At 42.8% G+C, this 15,566-nt stretch overlaps 1 protein-coding gene across 5 annotated transcripts in view; it reads left to right on the forward strand.

Annotated features, from left to right (window-relative positions):
- The window catches only part of LOC138528612 (uncharacterized), a 1,266,637-nt gene that overhangs the window by 1,010,819 nt on the left and 240,252 nt on the right, over window positions 1-15,566 (forward strand). For all 5 annotated transcript variants that reach the window (XM_069640406.1, XM_069640404.1, XM_069640408.1 and 2 more), the window contains one exon: window positions 549-1,669. In XM_069640406.1, the coding sequence (XP_069496507.1) occupies window positions 549-1,669 (1,121 nt within the window). The remainder of the gene's footprint in view (window positions 1-548; window positions 1,670-15,566) is intronic.

The raw sequence follows: 15,566 nt of genomic DNA on the forward strand, positions 1-15,566 counted from the left end.
GGTCTGTGCTTCAAAAAATAAAATAAAAAAGGTGTTCCATTTGCTTTTCGCTAGACATTACTTTTCTATTATAATAGGCAGTCCTACAGGAGATGCAATAATCTCTGAACTGTAACAGTAGTCCTCAACCGTGGGTATATTCTGCACCAGCTGTTCGCCCATGCCCATTATTTCAGAACTACCTGGCAGGTTCTCAGATTTGACTTCCGAAACCTAAACTGATACACATTTCTTGAGAAGAGATTTTTTCGAATCCTATGATGTAATTAAGGCCCAAAGAAAATGAAACCTGATTATATGAATACATTAAAAAAAGCTAAAAATGATTCCCCGAGTCCATTCCAGGCTAAAGGAAACAATCCCTATTGACTTTGTAGGCTAAATCACAATGGAGAACAATTTTACAGATGCATTTTCCATCTTCTGAAAGCTGCAAATCTTACAAGTTTGTATTTTTAGTCCAAGGACTTATTGAATTGGTGTATTTAAAGTATGCTTTTGAGAAAACATAAATATAAAACCTAATATTGCTTTTCATCCTTCTACAGCTGATGGAAATCTGATGAAGAAGCAATTGGAACAGGAGCATGCTGGGATATGGTCTGTGAAAGATGAGCCTCATATAATCTCTGCAAATCCCACTGTTGAATCGGGGCAGCTCCCTGAGATGGGGCAACACCGTGAGATCCAACCTTTCCATTCCGAGCAGGCTCAGGTAATCAAACATGGGAATAATCTTGGCCACAAGGAAAGATTCAATAGGCAATCTTGTCTTAAAGTACCACTGAGAGCAACGGTAACCGAGGGGCTGCATAAAACAACTGATTGCCAAAGAGTTTTGAGTGACAAAGTACAGCTTGTAAATCCTGATGCCCAGATAGCTAGTGAAATGCACACGTCCAAGCATTTTGAAAGAACAGACAAATGTTTCTCTAACACAAAAGATGAAAGACTGGTTAGCAATCTACCAGTGGTGCTGCCACAAAGAGCACTGGCAGTAGGCCAACAAACAAGGCCTTACGGGGAAAGAAGTGTCATCACTGCGCAAACTCAGAAACGCCCGCGAAGGCTTTACTCAGGCGGTGGCCCGTTTAAATGCAGCGGTTGCGAAAAAAGCTTCCGGTGGAGGTCACACTTTATTGCCCATGAGCGAATTCACACGGGAGAAAAGCCTTTTACCTGCAGTGAATGTGGAAAACGTTTCCGTTGGAGCTCACAGTGGATTGATCATGAGAGGTCTCACACAGGAGAGAGAACACATATGTGCACAGAATGTGGGGAATGTTTCCACCATGGTTATGCTCTTCAAAAACACCAGAGGATTCATTCACAGGGGAACAAGTCTGAATGTCACGAAGTGGCACACAATTCGATCTCCTCTCATTCTGTTGAAGACCCTGGGACCCTTACCAGAGAGAAACCATATGCATGCACTGATTGCGGGAAAAGGTTCAAGCTTCGTGACTCCTTGGTAATACATCAGCGGAAGGTTCACACAGGAGAGCGACCATACATCTGTACAAAATGTCAGAAGAGCTTCATTCGAAGATATCAGCTAAGGGCACATTACAAAATGCATAGAGGGGAGCGTCCATATCCTTGCACCCAGTGCTGGAAATACTTTAGAAGCAGATCACAGCTTATTTGGCACCTGAGGACCCACTCAGAGGTAAGTCAAACTTGTCAACAGATTGCATTACCTTCATGGACCATAACTCATTGTGTCAATTACGAAGCATGTATAGGGTTCCATCTGGGTCCCAGCGTTGGTTTGAATTGTATTGTACAACCTCCGGGAAGCTGAATATTTCAATACATTGCCAAATGTTTTTGTCATGTTATGTGTTTCTACACCCGGACCCACATATGGAAGCTATGTTTAAATAGCGCTGCCCTATAAGACAATGACAGTTCTTTCATTATGGACCCGAAACTGTAAGCTCCTCAACTAATTTGAATATGCATAGTGCATTACTATGAGTCTCTGTTCTGGAGGTGAAATTCCAGTAATGCTTCTAGGAGGCGCTGTTGTGTGTGGTTGGTTGCCCTATTCTACTGTCACATTACAGGTAGGTGTTTTCTTCTTTGCATTTGTTTAAAGCCCACCATAATATTGGTGATGTTTGGTAAACCTACTCTAGAGCACCATTCACAAGGATTCCATTCCTAAGTCAGACTGATCAACCCCTATAAGGCTTAAGTGTATGTAGTTAGTTGATGCATCCTTAAGAGCTTTGATCCAGCGGTATCAGGTAATATTATCCCCACCAAAAATATCGCCGTACATATGATCATCGGGAACGGCCATAGGCGATATTTTTGGTGGGGATAATTTATGGGGTAAATGGATGGAGGGGTTGCGGGGGTGTCCCCCCTCCCTTTTAAAATTTATGGGGGTTGCGGGGGTGTCCCCCGCAGGTTCCATGGGGTAATATCACCACAAAAATATGGCAACATTTTTGTATGGCGATATTTATGCGGGGATATTATCACATGGAACCGATCCAGCTATGTATAAAATAGCACATCCCTATGAGACAATTGCCATTTTCTCATTATGGAGAAAAACATGCAAACTGGTCAGCTAATTTGCATACCCATAGTGCATTGCTTTGTGGCTCTGATCTGGAGACGAACTTCCAGTGTTGACTACTAGGTCTCGCTGTGGTGTTGGCTTGTGAGCTGAAATTACCTATTCTACTCTCACATTACCAATAGAGCTCAATGGTATATCCCTCTAGGGCCAGTGTTGAATCATCAAAAGTGTTGTTAGGGTGTTCAAAATCTGCTCTTAAAGTAGAAGCTTCTCTGCATAGGCTGTTAAATGGATCACCAGCTTTTTTAAATAACTTCAGACTGCCCTTAATGTCTGATAGACGATTGCCTATGTAAACTCTGCTATGCAGGTGTACTCAGCCTCTCAGTCTGCTGGTTCTTACTTTTCATTTGTCCTCTGACATACTTTGTACTCTCATGTCCTTCTTTCTCCTTTTCAGAGCTTGGTATGGCACAACCATATTTCAGTGGATTTTTGTTTTTATTTCAAACATAAGACATGTACATCTTGTTACCGAGAATTACTTCAAGTTCAACAATAATTTTTATCAACAGACTCACGGGACGGCCATGGGCTCTGCTGTGGCACCAACCATGGCCAATCTGTATGTTGATTTTGTGGAACAGCAAAGCATCTATAGTGAGGTGAACATCTTCGACAACATCAGACATTGTGGAAGAGGTATATCGATGATGTGTTGATGATCTGGCACGGAGATGAAGAACAGTTACTAGCTTTTTTTGCCTGTCTTAACGGTATTAATCCATTTTTACAGTTTACCATTCATTATGACAGGCATCATATAGATTTTTGGACCTTACCATTATAGTAAATACTAATAACAACAGTTTGAAAGTGAAACCTTTCCACAAGACCACACACCTTAATTCTCTTTTACGATATGACTGCTTCCATCCAAAAACACTTCGAGACAACTTGCCCTTTGGGCAGTTTTTGAGATTGAAGTGAAATAGCACTGATCCTACTGTGTTTAAAGAGGAAGCTATGGTTCTCAGTCAAAATTTAATTCAAAGAGGCTATCCTCGTGATATTGTTAAGCGGTCACTAAAAAGGTCCTCGAACAATCATTGTGAAGCACTACTGGAATACAAAAAAAGATCTGTAGCCGACCCGGATGGGGTAGTGTTTGTAAGTACCTATAACCCTTTATCACACAAGTGAGAATTATTAGGAAGAACTGGCACTTTTTGTCTAAGGGAAGCAGTCCCATTCCAACTCTTATATGTGCTTTTAAACGTGGACGCAACTTGAAAGAACTCCTAACTAGGAATGACGTGAGTGAACAGGCTACTTCACAACTTACGATCACTGAGCAATGGGGCTTGGATCGACCCATTGACCATGCTCCGTGTGGTATGTGCAAATGTTGCGCGTCCACTACACGTAGCACATGTGTGGACATTGGTTTACCTAAGCCGTGGCAACAAAAGATGTTCACCAATTGCAACACGAGTGGCGTTATATACGCAATCTGGTGCCCTTGCCCCAAGTTGTATATTGGACACACTGAACGAAAAGTAAAGATAAGAATAGGTGAACATAAAATTTGCATTAGAAACCACAACTTAACAGCCCCAATGGTAGGGCATTTTGAAGCATGTAAACACAATTGCGAAGAGTTGAGGTGGTCAGTTTAAAGAAAGTACGCACATTTAATGGCTGTGATCCGGGGAAAAGCATGTTGTTGAGAGAAGAAATGAGGCTAATATTCTTAACCAAGAGTCACCTGATTGGCTTGAATGATCAGTTAGATCTCGCCATATGATGAGATTTATTAAAGGTATATCGAAAATGACCTTTGTAATTACCTATGATCAGTACGTTTTATGTGTAATGATTGGCATATGCCCTTGAGTGTAGATGCTGCATTATGCCAGTCGTGTTGATCCATATAGATGTATTTGAATATACACGACTTTTGTTTTCCTCACAACATTGCGAATTTTACACATGTTTATCTGGCCGTGCAGTGTGGTATTTGTATTAAGTTTTTTGATTGCACTTTGCAATATGGCTGCCCCACTTTGATGTGATAATCTGGTCGTACGTCTGTATGACGTTTGTTTTGGACTATTTATAGACACCAACTACGGGTTATTTTTTTGTCCCTTTGTTGTTTTTCCGGATGTGCGCACGTGAATCCAGCCGCGCATGAGGGTCCCGTGACTCCTGGTGAGTAAATGACTTCCGGGGTCTCCGAACGCAACAGATAATATCTAATTCGTGGCTCAGAGGGCATTTTTTTTTGCTAGTGTCAGCGTTGCCACGTTGCGGTATATGATTAACCTTTGCATAATCCGGTGTTTTAAAACATTGCTAAAGTGTACTGTGTACATTAGGGCTGCATGTAACACCAGATGTGTTATATGAGAGTGTTAGGTTACGAGGGCTCGTTAGTCTCAGGCATTTGTTGCAAGTTAATGGTTTCATGGAGTGCATGTTTGAAGCCTCTGTGATTTCTTAACGGCTTCTTTGGCAAGCGCACTCATGTCAGTTTACCTTCATGTATGGCAGCTAATTACTAACGCTGGCTGAGACGGTGAATTCATTTTAAGAATTTCCGACGTGCGCAACACTCAACATGTTGCATGGGAGTGAATATGTACACAGTGCTGTCACTGTAAATAAGTGAGTACGAAGGATATAAGTCCTGTTTCTCCATGTCCTTTTGTGGCAGATATGAAGTTGTGGTTAGGAATACTGATGGGCATTTTGGTGTCTCACTGTGTACATTTACATCCTGCACTTTTTCTCTTGTCTTGTTTCCAGGCAGCATTTTGCACATAATTAGTGACAGCCGTTGGTTACACCCAGCATTGGTATGAACATTCTTTCAGCTGGGCATCTACTACACTAATATCAAGGGTTTAAGTGACTTTTTGAAATATTGTTCATGTTGTAGTGTCACAGTCTTCTAGTTACATTGTCAACACTTCTTTATTTAGTGATGAGTTTTCAACCAGTCTCCTTATGGTATGTTCATTCCCACTGTTAGGGATACTTCTGTGATATGTGCACACAGTGCTTTGAGCGAGAACTTAATTCTAATAGTTCAGTGCTCATACGGTTAATAGAAACTAGTGAATAACCGCACACAGGTGCAGAGGGTTGTTTATTAAGGCCACATCCCTTAGCTCTAGACCCAGTTATATGGTCTATTGGATGCTGATTGAACTCTGTATAATCAATATGAGTTCAGTAATTTTAATTTTTGTTTTTCTGTTTAGATGTAAGGACAAGGCAATAGAACCATTTTGTTACAACAATCCAGTTTCACTCATTTCCGAAGATTCCAGATATTTCTACCTCTGAAGGATTTCCATTAATTAATTTAATATCAAAGATGGAAAGAAACATGTCGGGTTTTTGAGTGTAGTCATGAAGAGTGACCAGTTTTTAGCAGCTGTGGCTAGGTTTTTCAGTCACGGACAATGCTAACATTTAACAGTATAAATAATTTTACTGGTTATGTTATGTTTAACGAATGTACGTTATCCATTAGCTGGTTATATATTTTTTGCAGTGATTGATTAGGTTTATTTTTGTACATTTTATGATCTGGGTTGAATTCTGTTTGATGTTCACCTGTTTGTGAGTGAGTTGAGTATGATGAATTTGATTGAGTGTTTGACTGGAGTTGGTGGTCATGTGAGTGTTTTCTGAGTTTGTTGTATAATTCATTAGGAACAACCACATTTATTGAGTTGTGTTTTTGATTTATTGTAATTAACTATTTCATTTATATGTTTTTGTAAAGTAATATACCTTTTTGAAAATCTTTTATAATCCATATGGGAATTTTTATGATATAATAGAATACTTATATTGATATGTGTAATGAATTGAATTCTTTCACCTCCAAATGTAATAGAATTGGGATTTTGATGTGGTATCTTCCTTTGCTGTATCCTTCATCTAATAGAAGGTTCTCATCCTGGTCCCGTAGTTTATGTAAGATATCGGTACTTCCCAGGTACGGCCAGGACTGCGCTTGAACCTGGGGTCCCTCTCTTTTTTGCCTCATGCACATCTTGTGCCATCTCCCACATTGTGCATATTCAGCATTTCCCACCTCAGATGCTTACTTTCCAATAGACTGCTGTAGACATACTTGTTGTTTGGTTTCCTAAGTACCTTTGTTGTGCCCTTTATTTTGTATCTTTTCTTATTTTGTTTTCTCAGAAAAGGTCTCAGGACCCATAAAGTGAACTTACACATGTTTCCTATAATTGAGTTTTGCTTACTTCGATTCTGCTGTCTGGTAAATAAAACACCAGGATCAGTTCAGGGCAAGGCAGCTCTTCAGAGATATTTTATCTCACAACCCTTCAAGAGAAAAAAACAACAGAGACAGAGTGACTCATGTACAGCCAAGTATGAGTTCTCCAGCCTTCTCCACCCGCTACCCTCAACCCACCAGACCAATAGCACCTATTTGTCAGCACATTCCTGGTTAGTCATTGACATGTCTGCATCAAAATAGCTCAATTCTCAATCATGGAGTTGCTTTTTCACAAGCAGCATTGAGGAAGAAACACCATGTTGGAAACAATGAACTTTGTCAGAGAGAGCTGGTAGGTAAAAAGGGTGCAGTACCAGGCACATTATCATGTCCTTATTTTTAAGAAAGGGGAGTTTTCAAAGTAGATATAGCGAAATTTATTTTTGTAATTATTACAGCGTAACACACTGAAACGCTAAGTGATTTTAATAATTTCTTCACAAAGTTTTTAAGGTGTATTTGATATTACTGTTTTACAGAATTAATCAACAGACCCTCCATGGTTGCACTAGAACACCTTCCATACAGTCGTAGTCAAATCTAGTTCAAACAAAAAAAGATAATGCATACATCAACATATAGTAAACCTGTAAACCCAATATATACAGGTAATATTTGAGAAATATCACTTTGCATAGAGAAGGATATATATGTAAATAGATATTTTGCCACAATGGCCAAAACACGTTTTTATGGTTCTTGTATTAACAGTGAATGGTTATACGGGCAAGTTTCAATATATGAGCCCTTTCTTTGTCACCAGTCTTCCTCAGGGTAAACTGTGAATGACTGTACCATCTATCGGGGTATGGTATACCTGGAGTGAATTAGATTAAAAACAGTCACTGATTAGTGGATGCAGTTCACTTTAAACACACTTTAATGGATAGTTGAAAGCAAAGGACAGTAGAGCAGCAGGTAGCTAAAACAACACCATCGTTGGCAAATACGCTTGTGGCACAATCCTATTATTGAAGTGTGTAAGAAAGAGAGTCTTGTAGCCACAAGTCTGGGACTATGGTTGCAGAGCTATCCTATTATGCAAGTGATTGACTTGTGCAATAGGTATAGGATAGATAGTTGCATGCCAAATGCAAAGGCTACCTTACTAGGTCAAATAATATTAAGGCAGGTCTTACGTAGTGCTGTGAAAATTCACTGAAACCCTGATATGTTCAAAATGTCCGTTAGCATGATGACTGAAAGAGCGCATACCAATGTGATGTTGTTTTTGTATTTAAAAACCCGTATAAGAGCATTTATCTGCTGAATTATTATGTAATTACGAGTCCCCTGAATTTGTCTTGAATAGGGGATCCTGAGTTGAGGGTTTTGCTGACACAGAGTGCTGCATGTTGGTTGAGTTAGCAAAACCTCTACAAACTTAAAAGGTGGCCAGAAAAGCAGACATAAATAGAACATTCTGAAGTTTAGCTGCAAAGAATGTTGGCTTGAAAAAGTTCTGGTTTGGACAGGATAAATAAGGTTACCGAGTATTTACTATGAGCTGAATGAAACTGCTACATAATAGCTTGGAGTCCACGTGGAGAATGGGTAAACCTGCGTACAGCATTGCCAGCCATTTTGGATAACATATGTATTAGTCTATTGGAGGCTAGAGCATTGGTTTGGGATTGGTGCGCCTCCAGTAATCTCTGCCTTAATGCCAGTAAGACAGAGATCTTTCTCATTGAGACCCCTGTCCCTGCTTTTCCTATCTCGCTCTGGCCGCCCGCCTTGGGCCCTCTTCCTTCGCCTTCCTGCAAGGAAAAATACCCTGGTGTCATCTTCGACTCCACTCTCTCTTTCTCTCCTCACATCTTGGACATCACCAAGAAGTCCCATTTCCAGCTGCACCTCCTCAAAGGGACTCTTCCCTTTCTGACTTTCCCCCGGAAGCTCACTGTCTCCAGAGCCCTGGTTCTCTCTAGGCTGGACTGCGACAACAGCCTCTTTCTCAATCTGTCTTCCTCTACTCTCTGCCCTCTGCAACTAATCCAGAACAGGACTGCAAGACTTATCCTTGGCCTCAAGCCCAGGGACTTATCTCTCCAGCCCCAAAATCTCTCCACTGGCTCCCGGTGGCTGCAGTGATCAAGTTCAAGACCATTTGCATTGTCCACAAGGCGTTCTGGGGTCGGGGCCCGCACTGCATTCAACGCTTTCTTCCAAAATACCTTCCTTCTCGAGCCCTTCGCTCAGCTACCTCCAACTCTCTAAGGGTTGGACGCTTCTCGAGTGAGAGAGTGGGGGTAGATATCTCTCCTCTGCAGGTACCTCCCTCTGGAATGGCCTTCCTGCCCCTCTCAAACTTGAACGGGACCACCTGAAGTTCCAGAAGCAACTCAAAACCTTCCTCTTCGCCTCTGCTTTCTCTCTCTCCCTCCCCTGCTGACCTACCTGGCTGCTGTACCGACTGATTGCTTGGTACTTAGTGTCGCTGGGTACCAGGCTCTTTCTTGATCAGTCACCCTTGCAATGCCTCCGGGCCTACCACGCACTTAGGGGCTGTAACTGTAACCATTTAGTCCCTTGTTCTCCTTACACTACACAGAGCCGCTCTGCCCTGGCTACACTTACTCAGAGCATTGCTGCCCTGTTTTCCCCTCCCCTCTCCATTGCACTTTGCCCCCTCCCTTTCTGCTTGCACTTCTCGTTCTTGCACTTGCACGATCTGCATGACACAAGGCCTAGTAAGATTGTTTGTCTTGTCCTCCCTCTGTCTTCCCTCCCTTGTTTTGTCACGCCTAGGAACACTTGTGTACAGGCATGTTATAAATGACATATCATATCAAAAGTATGGCTGGGCAGCTATCTTACATTTTAAATGTCTGTTCTCATTGCAAGGTCACTTGGGGTTATGTGAAAGCTCTATCTAGCTGATCGGCCAAAGTAGGGAAGCATGAAGATGGTGTCACGTGACATCATTTAGAATAGGAGGGTCTGATATAGGTAACAACGCACAATTAATTGATCATTTCACAACCTAAATGTCATATTGCGAATGGAGTGTGCCCTCCCACGTTTTCCTCATCTTAGATATATCCTTACCTTCAGCTTTGCTGCTTCGGAAAATGCTTTCTCTCCACTAGAGGGCGCTCTGCTCAAGTCTGCAGCATCGATGTCCCTCGGCGGTATCCAGCGAGCAGCGACGTTATCCGCATTATAAATGGCTCGAGCCGTGCCCGTTGGCCTCAGTTCCTTTTTTTCCGATAGCTTTTGCTTTGTACCAAGAAACGGCGCGTCAGTTCTCATTAATAATGTCTTCTTCATCAAACCCTTTTACGCCTAAAACTGGCTTCAAGAAATGTTAGAAATGCGATAAGAAGATGTCGATGACAGATCCCCATCGAAATTGCCTCTGGTGCCTCGGTCCCGACCTTTGGATAGACGAGTGCGGTTCCTGTCATGCCATGACCAATAAAGCGATAAAGGAACGTAGAGGTAAACTAGCGGTGAGGGAGAAGTTCTCAGTCTTCTTCAAGAGGAAAGAAAGGCTCAGCTGAGTCTAGTGAAAAACGTCATAAATCGAAGAAATCAAGGTCGAGGAGTAGATCTAGGAAGTCGTCTTCAAAAAAGTCGAAGAAAAGGCGACAATGGTCTCCCTCTTCTTCTTCTTCAAGGTCTTCAGAGGAGGTTAGCACCTGCCTTCCCAAACATGATTCCACGAAGAAGTGGGAGGCCTTCAGAGCCTCAATGTTAAAAATTTTGAGAATGCGGCCCAGAACCCCCTCAAAGAAGTCTATTGAAAGCCATGCCCATGCTAAAAGTGACAGGGGAAGAAAAATCATCGAGGGCGTCGTCAAGGGGATCTTCCCCGAAGCCTCACAAGAAACGCCTGCCAGTGCAAAAACGGCAGGCAAAACTCGATAAAATGGTGTTGGATACTCATCCGCCATTAAAATCATAATCGAAGGCTTCCTCGAAGCCTTTCTCGAAGACATCTGAGTCCAAGGTGTCGGCAGGCCACTCAAAGACTCTTAAGTCAAGTACTTCTTCAACGGTGTCGCGGGTTCCTTCGACGGCGTCAATAACTACTTCGACAATATCAAAGGCTCCTTCGACTGTATCAAAGCCTTTACTGTTAATGTCAACGCCATCAACGCCATTATCGACGTCTTTGTTTGTTCCTATTACTACAGTGGGCCCTCAGGACTCAATGGTCCCAATTTTCAGGAGAGATGTCAGATCTTTTGCAAGTCCCGACCAGAGTGGCACAAGATCTGCGATGGTGGGCTTGCAACTAACAAATCCTCAAGGGAGAATCTTTTTGGCAACCATGGCCGGAAATAACAGTAGTGACGGACTCCTCACTAATGAGGTGGGGAGCCCACAACCACTAACTGACAATCAGCAGTCGTTGGTCTCCCATCGGAATCCAAACTACACATCAACCTGTTGGAGCTGAGGATAATCAGACTAGCGGTGAAGGCCTTTCTGCCCTCTGTACGGGGAAAGAACGTCCTGATGATGACCGACAACACAGTGGCCATGTACTATCTCAACAATAGAGGAGGAGTAGGGTCACTACCACTGTGCAGAGAGGTAATGCAGCTCTGGTTCTGGGCAATTCAAGAAGGAATCTCTCTAACAGCAATTCACCTAGCCGGAGAGCAGAACACGGCGGCGGGCGCTGTGAGCAGGCAGAGCACAGTAGCCCACAAATGGGAACTAGCTTAGGAAGTCCTTCAATAGATCTTCGCCCTTTGGGGAACCTCGCAAGTGGATCTGTTTGCAACCGGTGCCACCCGCAACTGCGAACTGTACTGCTCGCAGGAGACGCGTTTGTGGTGGACTGGGAATTTCCACTCCTGTACGCGTTTCCTCCAGTCCCCGTGATTCCTCAATTAATCAGGAGGTTAAGAAAGTTAGAGAAATCCTTGATCCTAATTGCCCCAGATTGGGCCAGGAGAACATGGTACTCGGACCTTCTGGACATGTCCATCTGCCCTCCAATACGTCTTCCACAAAGAGAGGATGACCTCTCACGAGAGGAGGGTTGGGTTTTCCATCCAGAGGTCAAGACACTCAGCCTTCATACATGGTTTCTGAGAGGCTGAGATACAAGGATTGGGACCTTCCGGATGATGTAATGGATATTTTGCTTTTGGCCAGAAGGCCAGCAACTAAATCTCTGTACCAGTGTCGTTGAATCAAATTCAGTAACTAGTGCAGAGATGAGAATGTGGACCCTTTTCAATGTAAGATTCCTACAATATTGTCTTTTCTTTTACATTTGGCCCATTTGGGGCTTCAAATTGGCACCATAAAGGGTTATTTGGCAGCGCTATCTATTTTTAAGCGCTCCTCAGAAGAGGAATCTTATTTCAAGATACCCTTAATTGTACCGTTCTTTAAAGGGCTTACTAATGTGTTTCCTCCTATACCCTTTCAAGTACCTGTGTGGGATCTAAATTTAGTGTTAACATTTCTCACTTGTATTCCATTTGAGCCATTACATTCTTGCCAGTTAAGGCTCCTAACTCTAAAAACTATACTACTAGTGGCAATTACTTCAGCCCGCAGGGTGAGTGAGTTGCAGGCGCTTTCTAGCAAACCTCCTCACATCATCTTTCACAAAGATAAAGTTATTCTAAAGGTTTAACCCTGTTTTCTACCGAAAATTGTCTCAGATTTTCACCTGTCCCAAAGGATAACATTAACTGCATTTTATCCTCCTCCTCACGCAAGTAAGGAGGAAGAGAGATTACACAGATTAGACCCTAAGAGAGCTCTTAGTTTCTATATATCGAGACTGGCTAAATTTCGTCAGTGTGACCAGCTTTTTGTGGGATATACCGGCTGTAAATTAGGGCTGGCAGTGACAAAGCAAACATTCTCCAGATGGATAATTTTAGCTATAACTGAATGTTATAGATTGGCTGGGAAAGATCCTCCAGATGGGCTGAGAGCTCATTCAACCAGGGGCATGGCAACTTCAACAGCTCTTCAGCGAGGTGTCCCGATACAAGATATTTGTGCAGCAGCCACCTGATCATCCATGCACACATTTGTAAAACACTACTCCCTTGACTCAACTTCTTCACAGGGAGGTCTCTTTGCAAAATCAGTACTTCATTCTGTACATGATGAATATTCATGGTACTCCCTCCTATTAAAACTGCTTTGGGAGCTTATCTAAAATGAGGAATATGTGGGAGGACACAATCCATTCGAAGAACAAGTTACTTACCAACTGTAACGTTCTTTCGATTGGATGTTCCTCGCACGTATTCCTCATCGACCGTCCCAGCCTACCCCACAGTACAGTTTATGTGTTTTACACTCAAAGTTCTTTTTTGGTCAAAGGGACACGCCTTATCTACTAATTATTGACTACAATATACGAAAAAACAGAACTGAGGCCAACGGACGCGGCTCGAGCCATTTATACTGTGGATGACATTGACGCTCGACGGATACCGCCGAGCAGAGCGCCCTCCTAAGCATCAAAGCTGAAGTTAAGGATATATCTAAGATGAGGAATATGTGGGAAGAACATCCAATCGAAAGAACGTTACAGTTGGTAAGTAACTTGTTCTTCTAACCCATAGAATCTAAGGAAAACCATTATTCCCCATGGTAGATCATTTATTGACTAAGGTAGGCTGTTGAAGCTGCATTATGAGGGATACAGACATTTTGTATATATCAGTTGTTTAAAACAAGACATTTGACCCACTTATTCAGGCAATGATAATGGTTTTAAGAAGGAGAATCCAACGTTGTTCCATCCTGTTTAGTAGTCATTTCAAATTGCAATGGTTTGCGACGTTCTTGATTATCAGTTAAGAGGCAAGTTGAGCATTTACCACATAGGTAATGACCTACCAATGATGAGAGCCCTCCAGTACCTTATTGGGAGGGGAGTTTTCCTAAAGTCCTACTGACAGTAAGACTTTGCTAAGCTATCCCAGTGGTTTGTAGATCCCCAAATCTTAATATCAGTCTTTACTAAGTCAGGACCTTGGTAGAGTGGCAGAGCAGTCAGGCTTATCTTAAGAGGAAGATGTGAGCTGTAGGTAAGTACACTGAACCCAGTTAGACATGTACATCAAAGAAGCAATTGCACGTACAATGTATTTAAAATTATATATTTATTATATTTACACCAGAATCACTTCAAATACCTCATAGGTTTACACTAGAACACTTCGCAATAAGTTAGAATATACTTCAAAGGACACGTTCACTTTTGTGCTTGTTCGCGGCTACATTTGTTGCAACGTTAGAAAGGGAAAAGACAATGCTATCCTATTATCGGTAATTCCGTGCACCCGCGGTTCTTTGCAGATTGACGGTAAGACATTTACTCTGCAAACACATACAAGAAAGTAACTTATAGGAAAAGGATTAGCTAGTGTAACACTAGTCTGGTTCAAGGTCCTAGAGAGGGTTTATTCGCACATCAAGTTTTTTAAGTTCAAAAACGCAACCCTAGCTAAAGGCAGTTCGGAGAGTGCTCAAAGTCTTGACAAGCAGCAGAACACAAAGAGTTCATGTGGATTTCTTTAAGTCTCTAGTCTTCTGGAAGCAGCAAGTTAATAACTAACGATGGAGACCCTAAAAAGAACTCAATGAAGGGACACAAGCAGCGGTCTGAGTCCGGGGTAAAGAGGGGGTTTCCCTGGACACCTCTAAGTGCACTCCAACGCTCTGGAGCAACTTTCTGTAATCAGGTAAGCAATACCTTTTTCCCCACAGTACCTTAGGTTAGAAGAAAATGTTTGTGCTGGATGTTCCATGATGTTGCAGCTCTGGACCCGACCTCCGGATTCCTTGGTCTGATGACTGAAGGCAGGACAATGGACGAGATCTCTCGGCAGCAGCCTCGAGGGAGGACCCAGGGCACGGCTTTCAACAACTTCTTGGTTCACTCTGCCGTTTTGGTGCCTTTTCTGCAGCACCAACAAAGGACGCAGGTCGCCCGGTCAATCTTCTTCCTTTCCTGCAGTCCCATGCTCTGATAAGGGGGTCTGGGCAAGTTGGATCGGATCTCTGGAGTGTCCTTGAGGGCTCAGCAAAAATCTTGATGGATTCGGACTTTCCACGACAATGCACTCAAAATGGGCTGCAGGTCTCCTGATATTAGGGTTCTGCAGCTCTGGAAATTCCTAGGACCTCGGGAGATGGCTCAATTCGAAGTACGTTTTGAGAGTGATTGTTCCCACCAGCCAAAGGGAAGTAGACGTCCTCTTCGGAGTTCCTCTGTAGCACATAAAACGGGGTGAGGACAGCAGTTGTCGCTTCATGGTATTGCAATGGGACTGCAGGTGTCTCTGGTTGTCTTCTTCGGTTACTTCAGCTTCCAGTGGTCGACTTGCTTTTCACTCCAAAAGCCTCACCTTTTATACAGTCCGAGCACATACTCCTCTGCAATCTCTCTCAGCATTTTACACAAAGTGGCGTTTGGCTGTCCAATCAGGACAGCCAGACCTCCTGTGGGAACTGGTCCTATTCAGGCACTAAACTCCTCGCCACTTTTTGCCTGCCCAGACATACTGGAGGCAAAACACACACACTGACCTCCCCCTTCTAGGATGGTAGAAGAAGGGCTAACAAAGAACAACCATGCTTGTAATGGTGAAAAAAGGAGGCTCCAAGTTGGTACTTGGGTGCCCCTATTGTGCACTACCAAGGCTATGGACATAGCCTGCGATACAAAAATTATACAATAGTTGGTAGAACACATCGGGCCTCATTAGG

The sequence above is a fragment of the Ambystoma mexicanum genome, chromosome 7q, assembly GCF_040938575.1.
Source record: "Ambystoma mexicanum isolate Mex_15411 chromosome 7q, UKY_AmexF1_1, whole genome shotgun sequence".
Classification (NCBI taxonomy): Eukaryota; Metazoa; Chordata; class Amphibia; order Caudata; family Ambystomatidae; genus Ambystoma; species Ambystoma mexicanum.